This window comes from Thamnophis sirtalis, unplaced genomic scaffold, assembly GCF_051295495.1.
Source record: "Thamnophis sirtalis isolate CommonGarterSnake01/CBP01778 unplaced genomic scaffold, rThaSir2_p1.2 scaffold_12, whole genome shotgun sequence".
NCBI classification, from domain to species: domain Eukaryota; kingdom Metazoa; phylum Chordata; class Lepidosauria; order Squamata; family Natricidae; genus Thamnophis; species Thamnophis sirtalis.
In genome coordinates this window covers 35,078,306-35,096,848 of record NW_028261392.1, presented here as the reverse complement: position 1 = coordinate 35,096,848, position 18,543 = coordinate 35,078,306, and the positions used below count along the sequence as shown (strand labels likewise).

Below are 18,543 nucleotides of genomic sequence, written 5' to 3'. Positions count from 1 at the left end.
CAAATGAAAATGAACATTTATATAGCTCAGTAGGATTTAAGTTTACCTAAGGGTATGTAGAAATGCAACCTTTACTTGTCACGGCTAATCAATTTCATTATCATCTCCCCCTCTGTGTTCCTTTCACTGGGAACTCTTCAAAAATACCGCTGGGTCTGTCTGCCTGCCAGTTTTAACAAAGCATAGTAAAGTCTTCCCTCATGAAGCTTAGATGAATAACCCCTGGCACTGTTTATTCTTCTTTTCCTTGACTATGAAATTCTTATCTTCCTGCTATTTTCCCCATTAATGTCATCACATTTGATCATTTCTTTCAGTTAGCTCCAATTCTCAAAGTGACTTATCTCTGATTAATTAAAATGCTTTATAATTACCATCATTTATAGTATTTTGTATGACACTTCACTAGATGTTCTCATTCTTTCACTCACTTCAAAGATTTTCAAAGCTCATATGAGGTTCAAATCTCCCTTCCGTATTTAACCTTTTTTACTACAGTGTTCAATCTCATTTATGTCCCTTCTTGCTTTGCAAACATACTATAAATATGCATACTGCAGTCCAAATGTGAAATATTTTTCAGATGAAAATTTGTGTGGCTTCTCCTTTTATAGTTTTAAACACATAAGCACAAATGGACAACACATCTATAGATACATTTTTGCAGATTTTTGTTTTCATATTTTTGTTAGATTTTCTATCTATCTATCTATCTATCTATCTATCTATCTATCTATCTATCTATCTATCTATTTATTTATTTATACTATTTTCATGGCCACAGGCCATCCCAAGCAGTGACTCAAGGTGAAGAACAGCACCTTAAAATTAAAAAAATAACAAAATTTATTAAACAATTTCAAAACTATCAGCAGAACACAGACCTGAGGCCTAAAACCATTTCATCTTCACAATCAGTAATTAAATAACAATCAAATCAACCTTAGGAGGGATCTAATGTAAGTTAGAAACCGCCACCCTTGCAATTGGATGTTTTGTTCTTGGCACCCTTGATTTTCTTCTTCAATAATATGGTTGACTGCATGGTCAGCCAGATATTCAGACTGGATTTGGCATTTTTGTCCACCTATCAAGTCCTTCCCAAGGAATGAAGATAGACAGAAGATGTGGACCCTTAATGATAAAGGTATTGTCACAGGATGTAAGTTGTGAGCAAATCTGCCTTTTGCAACTGACTGATGGTGATTTTGTCAATGCCAAAGGTGTTCAAGAGGTTCTCCAATTGTTTTGGAATTACACTCAAGAAACCTACAATTATTGGCATTACCTTTGTTTTCTTTTACCATAGTCACTCTATTTCTATTTGCAGGTATTTGCAGTCATGTTATCATCTGCTTTCGGTGCTATTTTTTAATGCACTGGCCATGCAATGCTTTGTCTTCCCATGCTGCTTTTCTGTTTTTTATTTGGTCTTTATTATAGGCCAGTTTGGTCCCTCCAGTACTCAGTAGGACTTCTTGTATACTAGCTTCACTGTATCTTTTTCATTATCCTTCAGATATTTTTCCAATACCCTTTATTCTTCATCAGCTGTCTGATGTACTTATGACATTCAATAACCACCTATTTTCTTTGGCAAGTAGAGTCTGTCAACATCGCTGCATAGATCAGTGATGACGAACCTTTTTTGGCTACTGTGCCAAAAGCGGGGAAACCACAGGGGGGTCATGCGCAGGTGTGCCACATCCATAATGCTATGCATGCGACCCTCTCCCACACCCATGTGCATGTGACCAGTGACCCCCCGCTGCTTTTGGCACTGTTTTTTCACCCTCCCCAGGCTCCAGAGGCTTTCTAGGAGCCTGGGGAGGGCAAAAACAGCCTCCATTGGGCCCTCCGGATGCCTCAGGAGCTTCTCTGAAGGGTCCGGTAGGTGAAAAACGGACCTATGGACAAATCGGAAATCACTTCCAGTTTGCTTGTAGGGCTGGCTTTTGCCCTCCGGAGCCTTCAGGGAAGCCTCCTGAAGCCCCTGAATGAACCTTTTGATGTCACTTTGTGGATGTAAAGCATGGTACATATTCAAAATTCTCATTCCCTACTGCCAACTCAGTTCTCCATTGTTTCATAGCCTTTTCAGTAAAGGATGTAATATTTTTGCTAATGCCAGTTGTTTCTAAGCATTTTATGATCCAACTATGTGGCAGTGAGTCAAATGTCTTTTTGTAATCAATCCAGACCATATTCAAGTTCGTTTTTCTGTTCTTACAATTTTCTAACATCATTTTATCAATTAGGAGCTGATCTTTTGTGCCCCTGCTCCTTCTTTTGTTGCCTTTTTGCTCTACTGGCAAGATGTTGTTTGTTTCCAAATAATTCATCATGTTATATTATTATTATTATTATTATTATTATTATTATTATTATTATTATTATTATTATTATTATTATTATACAATTGTATCACAGTGGCCAGTTGTTTCGCCGGATTTGGCATTGGTTACTAGTCGGGCCCCACCCAGGGGCCTAGGACATCGCAACGTATTTTCGTAATATGCATGCAGATCCAAGCAGTGCGGCTTTTTGCATTTGACTGATGGTGATTTTGTCAATTTTTAACTGTTTTAAATGTAATTCCAGTGCTTTTGGAATAGCACCACATTATTATTATTATTATTATTATTATTATTATTATTATTATTATTATTATTGTTGTTGTTGTTGTTGTTGTTGTTGTTGTTGTTGTTGTTATTAACCAGAGTCCTGTTGGATTGGATCAGTCTACTGAGTGATAATATACCATATAAGGCCCAGTAAATAAAAGTAAAATGTTGCTTTATTTCATATATTATTTTGGAAATACGTGCCTAACTATTTTTCTCCAAGGAAAACAGTACAGAAAGTTATTTTTCCTTCCGTGAATACAGACAGCATACAATAATATATCTGAATTATTTTACTTTTACTGTATTGCAGCCATACAGAAGGAGCAGAAGGGTAGAGGCGAGGACGCCTCCCTTAATTCTATCTACACTGTTTTTTTAAGATTACTAGTCTTCCTTCCCAGAAAAATGTAAAAGTTGATCAATGTTGAATAAATGTTGTACAGTAGTAAACAGACAAGCTACAAGTTTTCTCATTATTTGTAATGAAGACCAATTTTCTCATTACATTGCAGAAAAATTAAGAAGAAATAGAAGCCTCTAATTGTTGTATTTTGGGGGATAAATAATTCACAATGCGTGAATTCATTTGCTGAAATTTGTACAAATAGCAGGATGCTGCCGATGATTGTAAAGGTGATCTAGTTGCCAAATGCCTAAAATATGACTGTGGGAGGGGATGCAGCCATTTAAACTTCAAAAATGGGTTATAAGTAGCTTTTCGGTGTCTGTCATAACTTTGGATCGTTGTTAAGAAATCAGTAGAGGACTACCTGTATTCTGTATGAGCACAAGAGCCAGTCAATTATTGGGGTATTGTCAGAAACGCACCTGATAAGCTCCACAGTTTCTGCGTACATTGTGTATGGGGACTTTGATTCCAGGGGTCCTTGTTCCATGGCATTTCCACACTCAATAAATGATAATGCAGCTTCAGCATAATTTAGTGCCTTGCCAAATTTTTCCACCTTAAAGACAAAACCAGCAGGAAAAACATGACAAAATAATGTATTTGTATCTATTCTGGAGTAGTAATAAGTTCTTACTAATGTTTTCTATACTAGAGGCAGAATATTTATATTAGCAAAAAAAAAAAAAAGGATGTTTGGATTGTTTTAAGATTTGTATAAGATTTTTGCCGTCAAGGTACTTGGTAAATCAGAAAGTGTCTACTTAATCTAATTTAATTTGAACCAAGAAACCACTATCTCAGCTTCAGAACAGGATGATATTTTATTCTAACTTTCAATTATAATTTAAGATTCTGGATCTGTAGTTGGTAAATTTCTCAGCGGAGAAGATAGGAATATCTGGTGAATTATGAGTTTTGTAACATATCAAGATCCAGGAGGTGGCAGCCCCTAACTAACTTTGGTGGCTAAGCAGTCAGCTGTGATAAGTACTTGGCTGTGAGACCATTTGCAAATTCCAGAGCTCTTGGATAGACTGGGATGTCAAATGCCCTGGATGAAAGCATCAGTTCTGTAATGCTGCCAAGAAAACTGCAAGGATGTTTGCAGGAGATGTGCTTAGTTTGAGGGCATCTTTATCTTTAGCTCAGTAAGGCACATCATGAAAAAAGGAAAACAAATTCAGGCTATATGCTGAAATATAAAGTCTACACCAGTGCAGCCAAACTGATCTGTAGTATTTACAAATGAAACGGGGAAATATAGATAGAAGTGGTCACAGGAAATAAATGCAATGAGAAACAGGACTATAAAAACATGACCTTGTATTATATATGGTTTGGGCACAAAGATCAGAGTAAATCTTTGAAGCCTAAACACCTCTAATTTAATCAGTAATCATGTTATCCTTTGTGTGTGAGAGAGAGAAAGAGAGAGAGAGACAGTGTTTTGACTCCTAGCAACTGTGTGGACAAATTCCTGCAGTTTTCCTGGCATGTATTTTTTCAAAAGTGGTTTGCCATTGCCTCTTTCCTAGAGCTGCAAGAAATTCTCCCATGTATATTGTACTGAAGACATGTCTGGCATTATTAAATCAAGGCCCGTTGATATCAGGAGAAGCTTGCAGATATATCCAGTGATGGTATCTAATGCTGTGGTTGCATTCACAAATGGCTAAGCAGTTTAGCAGAGGTTTTCATGAATGAAGGGTGATTATTGCAAATTCCCCTTCCTCTTGCAAGTTTTCCGAAAAGCAAGATATTTTTGCAACCTTTCAAGGGGAGGAGGGAGAGGAATACACTATTGCTTATGTCAGGATCCCCAACCCCCAGGCCATGGCCCACTACTGGACCTTGAGCCATTTGTAACCAGGCCACGGAAGTGGTATGAGCAGCGGGTAAGTGCATACCTACATACCTGATTTGCGTAAGCAGCAGCTACATGTGCCCATCATTTTTGCAAATGGACTTGTGCACGTGCACTTGCTCACTGCTCACACGGAACCATTCCCTCCCCCTTCCCCCCACTGGGATTCAAAGCTGGAAAGGGTGGGGAACTCTGGTTTATAGAACAAATTGAGGATTTGCAAATAGTGTTGTATCTTCCACTTATTCAAAGAAATCAGTGTTGGATCAAACTGCTTTCTGAAAATCTTAGCCCAGGCCTGGCCTGTAGCATTTTAATTTACAAATGACTCTTTAACTATTTGATAATGGGGTCTGCTAAACCAATGCAGTCTAACACCCATAAAATACTTTTTTTAAAAAGAACTGGACTATCTCAAATTTTAATTTACCTCAAAAGTATCTGATAATTGATCTTGGATAATTGTTTACATATCCGATTATATTTAAATCAGTGCTAGTAAAATATGCTTATGTTAGGAGGTTTTAAAAATTAGTATTAGTAAAGTTTTCCTAAGAAAGTTTTATTGTACAGATAAATTGGGATAATGTATCAGAAATTCAAGCATTCTTACCATTGCATCTGCTTTATGCTTTTTTCTTTTAGCTTCCTGCATAAAATAATCTAAATTGTGCAATCTAGAATGAAAGGAAATATAAGGAAAAAAACCCGCTTGATATATATATATATATATTCCTTGTATGGTATATTAAAACATTTTACTTAATGGTATCTCCAAAACAAAAATGAGCTCAATACTTTATGGATTCCAAATAATAGTAGAAAAATTAGGCAAAAGTAAGGTATCAAACTATGCAGAAACACCATAGACAACATATAATTAAGATGCAAAATATCATCTATTTTTGGTAAAAGTTTTTTTTTAATTTAAATGAGATGTATTCTAAAGTTTCTAAAAGTGAAAAACCTAATTAAGAGCATTGCTACATTGCAATTTAAGATTTGAAGTTAAATATCTTAAAATATTTGCCTGGATTATTACAATATACTCTACACAGGGCTACACATACCAAGAAACGGAAATGATGCATCTTGGTGTAGCTATTGTAACTTCACTGGATGAATTGCACTGGGCTCCCAGTAAGGATTCTGCATTCAACATATTGATTGCCATCTACACAATAAATGTCTTCATAGAATAGGGCTTGGTTATCTGAGGGCTCCATTGTCTACAATTGTGCCTCAAGTTCCTTCATGTTATCTAATGGGACCCAGAAAGCATACAACTGTCTTATGGAATATTAAATCCACTCATGGCCCCAATTCTGTTAGCTGCTCTGGAAACCTCTTTTTTTCTCTTGAGCTTTTTTTCTCTTGGGTCAGGCCATTAGGACAGTGAGCAAAGCAATTACATTATGTTTTGATAAAGAATGTTGACAATCATTACAACCCACAGTTATTCAGAATAAAGGTAGTTAAATATTCATGAATGAAATATAAAATAAATGATCAATAAGGCATAAATATAATCAACATATAATTCTGTTCCACTCCAGCCACTCTGCTACATGGAACATTCTTATATTACTTACTAAAGCAGAGCAGTGATTATAAAATCAACTTAAGTAAAAGGAGAGAGTAGACATCTTTAATAAGCTCAACATAACTTCCTAAAGGATAAAAAATTAATTCAGTTGGAGATAAGCTCTGCTGGTGGGTTAGAATACCAATCAACTAAATTTAAGGAAATAATCAAGTTTAACCAAAATATATTTTAAAAATATAATTTGTACAATCACATAGATTTTCTTGATGTCCAAGACAACCTCTTCTGAGTCTAATGTGTTTATGTATCAAGGATCTGCTAATAATTTATTATTTGATGCATGATGTGCTTTAATGAAACCAGCATGAATGAACAAAGGTAGCTAAATTTGTTGTCCTTGAGCCAAAGCAGTCCACAAAATCTTACAATTCATATTTTAAAAAGATGCATTGTTCAGTGTATTTACCTGGTTTAAAAATTATAGTTATCAAAGAATTACCAAAGGAAGAGGCAAACATTTTTTCTATAGACCATCTTTACAGACTTCCAACAATGTGGGAGCAAAAAAGGGAATAAAATAAAATTCCTTAAGGAAAACCAAGAAGGCTAAGAGCCTAATCTCAATAATTTAATTGTAGCAAAGATTTCTTATAGAGACAAAGGTGCAGTTTGTAAATTGTTTGACCTGATAAATCTTTGGAAGTTTTATCAGCAAGATCACTGATACCATAAAATATGACATCACTTAAATGATAGAAACCCTATTATAAAATATAAAAACATTATGTATATCACCTGAATTATTGGGATATCATTTCACTACTATCGTTTTAATCTGAGAAATCTAATTTACCAGATTTCTTCTCTAACTCCCAATAGTATTACTTAACATAATCTAAAAGCTATTTACGATCAACTGCAAAAAATATTTAAGTGTCATTTAAATGTTTTTCTCCAGTACTGTTTTCATAATAATTCTCTGCAATGGTTGTAGTGTAAATAAATGTACACACACACACAGCACAGGCACATAGGCATAGACTCACATACACAAAGCATTTCTGACAAGCATGGAAGACAATTCTATAGGTACATTTGAAGTCCACATATATCCACTTTTATGATGCGCTGTCGTGAGCATTTTATTTTAGGCTGGAAGCAGAGGAAGAGAAAAGAGAAGACAGAAGAAGGGAAAGAAGGAAGGGAAGAAGGAAAGATTTCTACAGAAGAAACATTTAACTTACCCATTATTAACTATAAGTTTTGATTTCCTACAGATTTTGGGCACAGTCAGTATAGATGACCATGATTCTTTTTGGCACTGTGTCCTGTTGCAGAACAGAGTATTTTCTGAACTGATATACATGGCTTTCTGAATAAACAGTAAAATTAACAATCAGGAACTAATCATGAATTCAACCATCAATAATAATTGTAAACAAGTTTAGAAGTATTATTACATTTAGGAACTATTGCCCCATGCAATATTTTTATGGATGCAAACAATTACAGTTCAGAACAACAACAACAATAGGCCATACCATTTCAGTATGGATATTTGTATTTATTTATAAACCTTCCAACTGCATGTTGAGAAAATAAATAACCCTATCTATTTGCAGATATCGCTCCTATATATAACTTTTGGCTCAGAGAATTATTTCAGTGGAATCTTATGCTACATACATCTATCAAAAAAGTGTATCTGAATTCAGTAAAACTTTCTTCTAGATAATATATGCATAAGATCAGGGGTATGGAGTTAGTACTGGTTCGCTTCGTGCACGTGCTCACACATGCACAGTTCACTGTAAATTGTTCTGCGCATGCGTGAAGATCATGAAAAGCTAACAAAAAACACGCCAGCAACGGCAGCGGAGACCGGGGAACCAGTTTGGTGGCATAGCCAGCCTGGGTCGCTGCCGGTTCTGCAACCCAGGCCAAATTACCACTACCAGTTTGCCCGAACCGGGGTGAACTGGTAGAAACCCACCTCTGCATAAGATGACAACTTGAGCATAATCTTATGAATTTTAGGATATAATTCTATGCAAGATTACAAAGACGTTTCAGTTTTATTGAACTCACAGAAGAATAGGATTAATCATAGTGAAATATGTACAGCTTTACAAAATGAGATTTCAATGTAAACATATCCCTGTTTGTATCATAGGTTGGACTACCATTCTTCTATTTCCTAAGTTTGACTATAGATGAAGAGAGTTTAGTTCTAGCAGTTAGAGGCAGGTTCAATATACTGTGTATTTTTCCATATTTAATCAGCCCTCTTAGTTCTAAATTTGAAAAAAAAGCAAAGTAATAAGCTAAGCATTTCTAAAGGCACTATAGAAATAAATGTTTTTTTTAATTTATTTATAATTTTTAAAGTATAAATCCAATATCAGAAGAGAGTGTTTACCAAAAGAGACAGAGAGAAAGTGATAGTGAGGAAATACATATTACATTGTCTCAGGCAAATTTTTACTCTTCTCCATTCCCCAAATAGTATACAATAATGCCAGCATACAAAGTTGGGATGTCGGTAGAATCAAAGGTTTTCTCACCCAATAATCAAATTCTAAAGGGGGTGGGACCCTAAGAAAGACCATCTAAATCAGGGGTGAAGAATGACCTATGGACCAACTCCCAGAATTCCTGAGATAGCTATAGTTCCCCACCCTGATCTAAATGGAGAGGGTTATAAACAAAAATAATAATAATGGATATTTAAATACTTTAAATACATTGTGATCAGAACTTACACTGAAATCTCCAGGATATAGATAAGTTCTAATCTCATTCTTGTGCTTTCTACTTGAGGATGTGGAAGACGAAGGGTTGCTGCCATTTGTTTTGCTAGAAGTTAAATCATCATTACAGAATTTATACTTTGATGCATCAGAGAAGGGAGAACTAGGTGACTGAAGCATATTCTCATTTTTATTTATTGGTGTTGCCAAACTACAAATGGAAATTACAATAATGGACAGTCAAAACACTCAGAATGAGGAACACATATTTTTATATACTATGATCATTATCAGCTTTACCATAACTTCATGATGAACTTGGTTAATTATTCTTTTTTTTCTGGAAAGAGGTTTTAACATGAGTACCAAGAGTTGTTGGACAAATTCGACCACATTTCTCATCTTTCCTTTTACAGCAAGCTTCAAATTTATGGTTAATGTATACTAAAAATACTTATATAGAAATGAAGACTTGCTTTAAAGGTTGGAAGGAAAATAAAATGTGGCTTTTAAAAATAAATGTAAGCTGTGCAGCACTGTTTTACAGTTATAAGTGACTGTTTATAGAATCACATGGACTACAACAGAGAATATGTGTTTACAGGGAGCTGGAATTTCTCTGCATTTGGTAAACTTTAAACTTATTATTAAGTTTAAAGAGCAAAATTCAATGTATAAAGTAATATAACTTAACAACTTTAGAAGTCGTGGTGGCATAGAGGTTAGAATGCAGTATTGCAGGCTAATTCTGCTGACTGTCAGCAATTCAATTCTCACCAGCTCAGGGCTCTAGCCTTCTGAGGTCGGTAAAATGAGAACCAGATTGTTGGAGACAATATGCTGACTCTGTAAACTACTTAGAGAGGGCTGAAAAGCCCTATGAAGCTGTATATAAGTCTAAGTGCTATTGTTATTAATACAAAACCCATGGAGCCAGAAATATACAGTATAATAACCTAGTTAATGAGGACAACAAAGAAAATAAACCAAATCTTCTAATAGAGGTCTGAACTGCAAAAAACTGGATGTCCATGAGATAGAAACAAAGAGATCTTTGTGTATCTCTTTGCTAAATGTGGACTTTTCTAGCCCAGATCTGATAGTCCAAGTTCTAATTATTACAAGCATCTCAGGGCAATCCACAGCCCCTGAGCCCAAATAATCTTCTCAATACACTCCTGTTACAAATTATCTGCTTGTATCTTTTTCTCCCCCTTAGAAGGCCTATTTCTAGAGCCATCAAGCATTACAGACTCCTTTCCTACATAGTCCAAAGGAACTGATGCTCTGGCTCTTGCACAGATGATATCTCAAAGACAATATTATTATTAAGTTTAAAGAGCAAAATTCAATGTATAAACTAATATAGGGATACAATGGAAAGAAGGGTGGAGCTTGCAAGGGTACAAAAGTATAGAGAAGTCTAGGGAATAAGATTGGTGTGAACTAAATTTAGTTATATTGTCTTTTCTTTAATTTGTATCATTTATTTCTTTGCTACTTCTTAAACTTATTTTCTGTGCTTTGCTTAATGTTGTTTAGACTGAAAGGAATAGCAAGATGGGTATGTATAAAGTAATGACAAATACCCATTATGATTTAATCATAATGTTTAAAAATAAAAGTTTGCTTTTATTTATTTTAAATGTTGGATATGGCTTTTTAATGTTTTTTTCAAATTGTTTTAGACAATTTTTCAGAGAGTAAACTTCAAACTACATTACCTTCATCATCATCATATCCACTAAGCATACTTTATCTTTCCCAAGAAAATATTTCTGCCACTATCAAATTTTATTTCTAAGCACTCAAATTACTTTTTTTAACTGTGACCTCTTGCTAGTCCATCAACTGAGTTAGCTAATGCAATTAGGACTGAGGCTATGCAGAAACACAGCTGAGCTAGCTATTCCCTGATGGCTATGATTTCGCATGTAATACTAAACACAATTACTTTATCTCATGCCCATGTTATTTTGTGACCTCCCTTAATTTATACACATAGTTTAAGCTGTAATACACACAGAGGCTCCTAGATACTATCATGTGGTGTCATTATCAATAGGAGTGGGCCTTTGTTGGGCTATGCTTTGGACTGTAGACCATGGGGAAAGATACATAAGGAAAGAGACTGAAATCAGACAGTCTGCAATAGATTCTGGTAAATCAACACCATCATTAAAATCTTTGCCTAAATTAACAGTAAGAAGCATTTAAATCAAATCAGTTCATCACTCCAACCTGGACACTCTGGCAGACACCAGTTCCTCGAGGTCTTACATCTTACATCTATTAATTAATTTAGTTTTGTTTTGTTCCAATTCTTCTAAGGTTTTAGCATGAATTGTTGCATAGAACTTCAATCTAACTAAAATTAAGAACTCACCTAATATGAACTGAGAGTCCATTATTCTACCCAGTCAGATAAGGTGGGTGTGCTTTAGGCCCTTCCCATAAATGTTATCATTCAAGCATCCAGAAAGATTCTCTATCGCAGTTGCTCCCTCATGGAACGATGTTCCCCTTGTGATCTGGCAGGACTTTGAGAAGGTCTTAAAGAGCTCAGTTGGAGTAGGGTGGGGTTGGGGCACAGTGGAATCAAATGTGGATGTATGGTGGAGTATTTACATTTGGGGAGTTTTTGTTACAGTTTTATGGTTTTTATGTTTTTATTGTTATTATCTGAACTGCCCAGAATTATGGCGTAAAAGATTGGTGGCCCACAGAAGTATTTTAAATAAACAAATAAATTGATATGACAGAATGTTAGCAGGACCATAGCTACCGAGGAAATCAAAATGAAACGATCAACCTACTTCAGGAAGTGTGATTTTGAAATACAGGAAGTCCATAAAAATACTTCAAAAGGATGGTTTCTTTTTGCCACTTTCACTGGTGAAAATTTACTTTATTAAGAGGAAAAAATCCACTATTCTAGTTTAAAAATACCAATACATTGGGAATGGGACAATTTGCCACAGCCAGGTTATGGCCAACTCACCACAGCCAACTCATTGCAGCCAACTCACATGGCCAACTTGCCATGGGTCAATTAAAAAGTTATAAATTTAAAAATTGTTTTAATTTTTGCATTCACATTTCATTCTGTTCCTCCTTTTGCATCCCTCCTTTAATGATTTTATTCCACCATTTCTTTGATATTAGTGTAATTTTTGTTCTGCAACAAGTTGTTCTGTGGCAAGTTGGCCTGCAGCAAGTTGGCCTTTGTGAGTTGGCCATAATGAGTTGATTGTAGTGTGTTGGTCATAGTGAATTGGTCACAGTGAATTGTCATACATTATAGTTTCATTTTAACAAATCAAAGATGATAAATGAATTATCTTGGAAATATAAGTCATTTCATAAAATTATAACATTTTAAATATTTTTATTTATTAAATGTATTCCCCCCCAATCAAGTTCTGACTATATCCTGTTCCATCCTAAAATTCATGTCAAAGTGGCAATTTTAATTAACCAATTTAACACAATTATTATTCAATGACATCAATATCATTATGCATATTCTGGTTATTCAGTTTGAAAATGTTGACCAGATTGTGGTATTTCTAGCACAATGTTTCATGTAATCAATTATTCCAGGCATGTTTTGGGATATTTTACACATATGCAAACTGGCAGATGAATGAATACATAAGAATCTTTTCTTAGGCCTTGATATCCATTATCTAATTGTTAACACTGTTTAGTTGGAGCAAAACCATGGATAACAAAAGTGATGAAGAATAAGTATAATGATCAAACTGAGTTATTATAACTAGGTTAGCAGCAGTAGAACAGGAAATTATTTTGACACCTTTTAATTTTGTTGGTATTAAATAACAATTTTATATAAAATATTAGGCAGCTAGATAATACATACCTTTTTTTAATGGTTTTGTAATGATTTGGTGAAGAAATAACTTGGGCCGAAGGAAGTAAATTGGAGGAACATTCTTGTTCAGTGTGAATCTTCTTAGTCTTTCTGTTTTCTTCCTCATTTTCATACTAACAGAAAAAACACCTCATATGCATGGTATTTTGGTACAAAATTATAGAATCATTGTAGAACTTGTATTTTACAAGTTTGGTAGTTAACATTGAAATTAACTATTATTTTATGTTAAGCGTATTAACTTAAGTTATTGCTAATTTTCTGATGTATAGCAAACCTTTTAGCTCAATAGTTGAAGCTAACAGGTACATCTGCAGAGAATGATTAAAAAGAGTCAAGATGGCAGTCCTACCTCTTATTTACATGGATTGCACATAAAAAAGCAGTAGAATTTCAATTGCATAGTTATGACTGCTCTCTTGACTTTTTGATAGCCCCTTTGCCCTAGAGCAGTGGTGTCAAACTTAAGACCCGTGGACCGGATCCGGCCTTAGTGGTACTTAGATCTGGTCTGTGGGGCTGCCTTGGAAACAGTGATGGACTGACCCATGGAGCCTCTCCCAACAAAAACCAAGCTTGGGAGGGCCTCTGTTTTTGTTGCAGAGGTTTGCAGGAGGCTGTCACAGCCGAAAATGAAGATTGGGAGCCCATTTTTGCTGGCAGAGCACTTGGGCCACCATTAAGAGCCCCGACACGAGTGATGTCAAGCTGGCCACACCCACCCTGGCTCCCCAAGATCAAACACGCTGATGGGGCCCTCAATGAAACTGAGTTTGACACCCCTGCCCTAGAGGCAAACAGTACATGGTTATGGATCTTTCAAGATACAGGTCCCAATCCAGATAATGAAGGAAGTACAAAGAAAAGAAGCTTGTAGGTTCCCTCTTGGTTTAATAAGCCACTTGTGGTCTTTGCATCATGCTAAAAAATTATACTACAATGTAATGCAAATGTACCGTGTTTCCCTGAAAATACGACAGGGTCTTATTTTCTTTTTACTTACAAAATATGGCCTTGGGCTTATTTTAGGGGGGGTATTGTTTTGGGGTTGCCGGGCGGCTGCTCCCCTGCAAACTGGCTCCTGAAGAGCCGGGCACAGCCTCAGGGGCGAAGCAGCCCTGAGGTGATCAAGCTCACGAGCAACCACCTGGCAAAACCCCTTTCCAGCCAGTCAGAGCACCATTCACTGACCTAGGGGGTATCCCTAAGGCGCCAAGCCACATGGCGCTCTGCCTGCTCCCCAGCTCCCACGGCTTGGCACATTAGGGATACCCCATAGATCAGTGCATGGAGCTCTGCCCGGCTGGAGAAGGGGGTTGTGCAAGCGCCTGTTCTGCCCCCAGCAGGCATGCCTCCTAGCTTCAACATGTCCGGGCCCAGCTCTGCCTGCAGCAGCAGTTGCCACCATCGTGTTCTAAGCATAATGTCTTCTCCAGTTCCAAACTCCAAAACTCGGCTGCCGAGTCTTCCAGCAGTGGCCGCTCTAGGAGTGAGCTCTATGGTTGTGGGCTGGCTGCTGGAAGACTCCCTGTCCGGAAGACTCTCTTACAGAGAGTTCCAGCAGCCAGCCCACAACCATAGAGCGCAGTCCTAGAGCGAGTGCTGCTCGCACAACCCTCTTCTCCAGCCGGGCAGGAAGTATCCCTAATGTGCCAAGCCGCAGGGGAGCGGGCAGATCTCCATCTCGGGTTTCAGGCCTGGTTACGGCACCGAAACTGCTTTGGTCGCACTGATCGATGATCTCTGGCGGGCCAGGGATAGAGGACATTCCTCTATCCTAGTGCTTCTTGACCTTCTTGACCTCTCAGCAGCCTTCGATACCATCGACCATGATATCCTTCTGCGGCGGTTACGGGAAGTGGGAGTGGGAGGCACTGTCTTACCGTGGTTCTCCTACCTCTCGGACAAGTCGCAGTCGGTGTTGGTTGGAGGACAGAGATCGACCCCTAGGCCCCTCAAATATGGGGTGCCGCAGGGTTCGGTCCTGTCCCCCCTCCTATTTAATATCTACAAGAAGCCGCTGGGTGAGATCATACGCCGGCACGGGATCAAATATCATTAGTATGCGGACGATACTCAATTGTATCTGTCCGCCCCGTGCCAACTCAGCGAAGCAGTGGAAGTGATGTGCCAGTGCCTGGAGGCTGTCAGGGTCTGGATGAGAGCGAACAAGCTTGCATTCAATCCAGACAAGACCGAGTGGCTATTGATGTTGCCTGCCAAGGATAGTCCAGACATTCCACCTCTTAGCCTGGGGGGTGAAATTATACACCCCTCAGAGAGGGCCCGCAATTTGGGTGTCCTCCTGGACCCGCAGCTGACGTTAGAACACCATCTGTCAGCTGTGACCAGGGGGCCTTTTGCCCAGGTTCGCCTGGTGCACCAGTTGCAGCCCTATCTGGACCGGGAGGCACTTCGAATCGTCACTCATGCCCTCATCACCTCAAGACTGGATTACTGTAACGTGCTCTACATGGGGCTGCCCCTGAAGAGTGTTCGAAGACTGCAGTTGGTCCAGAATGCAGCTGCGCGAGCGATACTGGGTGTACCTAGATACACCCATGTTACACCCATCCTCCGCGAGCTGAACTGACTCCCTATTGGTCTCCGAACGCGCTTCAAGGTGCTAGTCGTTACTTTTAAAGCCCTACATGGTTTAGGACCTGGCTACCTGAGAGACCGCCTCCTGCCACATACCTCCCAACGACCAACAAGATCTCACATGTTGGGCCTCCTCTCGGTGCCGTCGACCGGACAATGCCGGCTGGCGCCTTCTCTGTAGCTGTGCGAGCCTTGTGGAACGATCTACCCGTAGAGATCTGGACCCTTACCACTCTCCTGGCCTTCCGTAAAGCCACTAAGACCTGGCTGTACCGGCAGGCCTGGGGCTGTTGATCAATGTCCAGCCCCACTTAGACTGAATGGATGTTGTGTAATTTTAACAATTGTATTTTTTTACTTTTAAATTTTTAAATGCTTTTTTATCTGTCTGTAAGCCGCCCAGAGTCCCAAGGGAGTGGGCGGCATACAAATTTTATTAAATTGAAATTGAAATGTGGTTTGGCATCTTAGGGATACCCCCTAGGTCAGTAAATGGTGCTCTGCCCTGCTGGAGAGGGAGTTTGCCGGGCGGTTGCTCATGAGCATGGTCACCTCATGGCTGCTTTGGCCCTGAGGCTGTGCCCAGTTCTTCGAGAGCCAGTTCGCAAGGGAGCAGCCGCCCGACAACTCCCCCCTCCAGCCAGGCAAAACACCGCTACCTAACTTAGTGGTATCCCGAAGGCGCCAAGAAATGTGAGCGCCTTCCCCCCCCCCAGCTCCTGCAGCTTGGCGCCTTCAGGGTACCACTATGTCAGTGAGCAGTGCTCTGCCTGGCTGGAGGGGGGGGGTTATCCAGGAGGTTTATTTTCAGGGGTGGGCTTATATTTTTGCCCACGCGAAAAATGTGGCAAGGCTTTAGTTTCAGGACAGGTTGTATTTTCGGGGAAACACGGTAGCATGTATTGCAAGATCTATTCCAGAGAAGTAGTGCCTTAATGGAAGTGGATTGTGAAGTTTTTTTTTTGTTTTTTTTTACTCCATTAAGATTCTATATAAGGTCCATTCAAACTTTGTGGTTTAGGGAGGTATCATGTACACAAGCTTATAAACATATTATTGCAATTCTATCCCTGGTCCACAATTCCAGCAAGGAGAGACTTGCCTACACATCCCAGTGTATCACCTCACTTTTTCCTCAGGGGAACAAAGAAATAGCTGGTGTCATTATTCATATTAATATGCCCTACCATTAGCTGCTGTTGTCTGCAGCTGGGTGCAGAAGGCATTGGAGCAACAGATGCTATCAAATGACACAGCCAGACGGCCATGCACTGGTCCTTAAGCCAGCAGAAAAGGATGCCAACATAAAAACTGTTGCCAAGACCTCTTCTGCTTTAGTATCAAAGCTGAGAAATGATGCTGTCTTTACAGTTTTAACATAGGACAACTTAAGGATAGTGATGGATGGATTTCCTTGGCTTCATTTCTCCCGCTAACAAGTGTCACCTGCTGGCAGGAAAAATTATCACCAATTGCTCTCCTGAACATGAGGAGCAGAAGGGGCTTGGAGAAGAAGTGACTTGTGACAGATGGTTAGATTTAGGGGCTTAACCATCTGTCAAAACCTGGTATTTTCATGGAGCACAGAAAGCACTTTACTGTGTTTGTCTGGCATCAACATTTTATTTTCAAGCTACTAATCATGCAGATGAAATTTTTATTTGACTGAATGAAATTTAATCAGCAGAGCAAAACTGGGACCCCCACTTTATTAAGCTATTTTCTCTTAAAGTACTGGGTCAATTTCACAAACTTTAGATGGGTCACTGTTTCTCACAAGCCTTAGCTAATTTACAACACTCTGTGACTTTTATACTCTAGCAGTTCTTCTAGGTTGGTGTTTTATAATGCTGTAGGCTTGATTTATGCCAATCTGAAATGTAACATTCATTTACTGTCAATATTTCTTGTTCACTAGAATCATAGTTACAATAAAGACTTTCATTTTAAACAATCAATATTGTGCTCCCCTTTCATGATGGTTGCTTTTTGGTAAGAATTTCTTTTTTCTCTTACCAATGATATGCTGATTTCACTTTTAAAGCTAGGTATTTGGCAGTGCTGCGTTTTGGTTTTGAATGGGATTACTTAAGAATGACCCAAAAGAACTTTTGCACTGATTGTGGACCCAGTGGGCAGGGGGGGGGGACTGTCTTGAAAATTCCAATTCCCTATGGAAGCGATCAAAAAGTCATTGGGCGTATCCATTTTCCTGTCAAGCAGTTCAATTTTCTAAACATGCCAGAATTTTAACTTTCATTTTTGATTTCATTGTTTTATTTTGCTTATTGTTTTAAAAGTTGATTAAGGCTGAACTCTAATTGCTTTTTCTCTCTTTTTCTTTTGTTATTCTGGATAACCTCTGTCTTTTCCACATGGAAAGTATGGTAACTTTCGGTGGTGAGGAGTTCTTAGACTCTCACTATTGGATTCTATATTTTTTGAATTTCTAAAACACTTGGAGTTTATTTCCATTTGACTCTTCTTATAATCCTGGATTAAAATATAGAGGCATACATACTTTTCTTGTTCTTTGTTCCCTGGCTAAATTTCGCAGATTAAAGTGGCTGAACAGTCTCTGAAACCTAAGAAAAGATGGTGGGGAAATGTGCAGCTCCTAGCTGGATTCCCCTCTTGAAAGCTTGATCAATCTTTAATGATTCTTTAAAAAATGTTAAAATCTGAAGTTTTATCTTTGGATGTGGATGAAGACACACAAAAGGACTTGGCTCTTTGACCCAGGATGATTTCTTTATAACTTTTGCGATGATTTGGCATAGATAAGATACTGTAGTAAATTTTCTACTAGTGGATTGCAATAACAGCCTCTTAACTGAGAGTTTTGAAACTT

At 38.2% G+C, this 18,543-nt stretch overlaps 1 protein-coding gene across 3 annotated transcripts in view; it reads right to left on the bottom strand.

Annotated features, from left to right (window-relative positions):
* Positions 1-18,543, bottom strand: part of AFF3 (ALF transcription elongation factor 3) — a 226,793-nt gene that overhangs the window by 13,728 nt on the left and 194,522 nt on the right. For 2 of the 3 annotated variants that reach the window (XM_087726604.1, XM_087726605.1), the window contains exons 11-15: positions 13,080-13,204; positions 9,209-9,407; positions 7,691-7,818; positions 5,514-5,577; positions 3,456-3,592 (exon numbers count right to left, since the gene is read on the bottom strand). In XM_087726604.1, coding sequence (XP_087582730.1) covers positions 3,456-3,592; positions 5,514-5,577; positions 7,691-7,818; positions 9,209-9,407; positions 13,080-13,204 — 653 coding nt within the window. The remainder of the gene's footprint in view (positions 1-3,455; positions 3,593-5,513; positions 5,578-7,690; positions 7,819-9,208; positions 9,408-13,079; positions 13,205-18,543) is intronic. The other variant, XM_087726606.1, reaches the window with a different exon arrangement.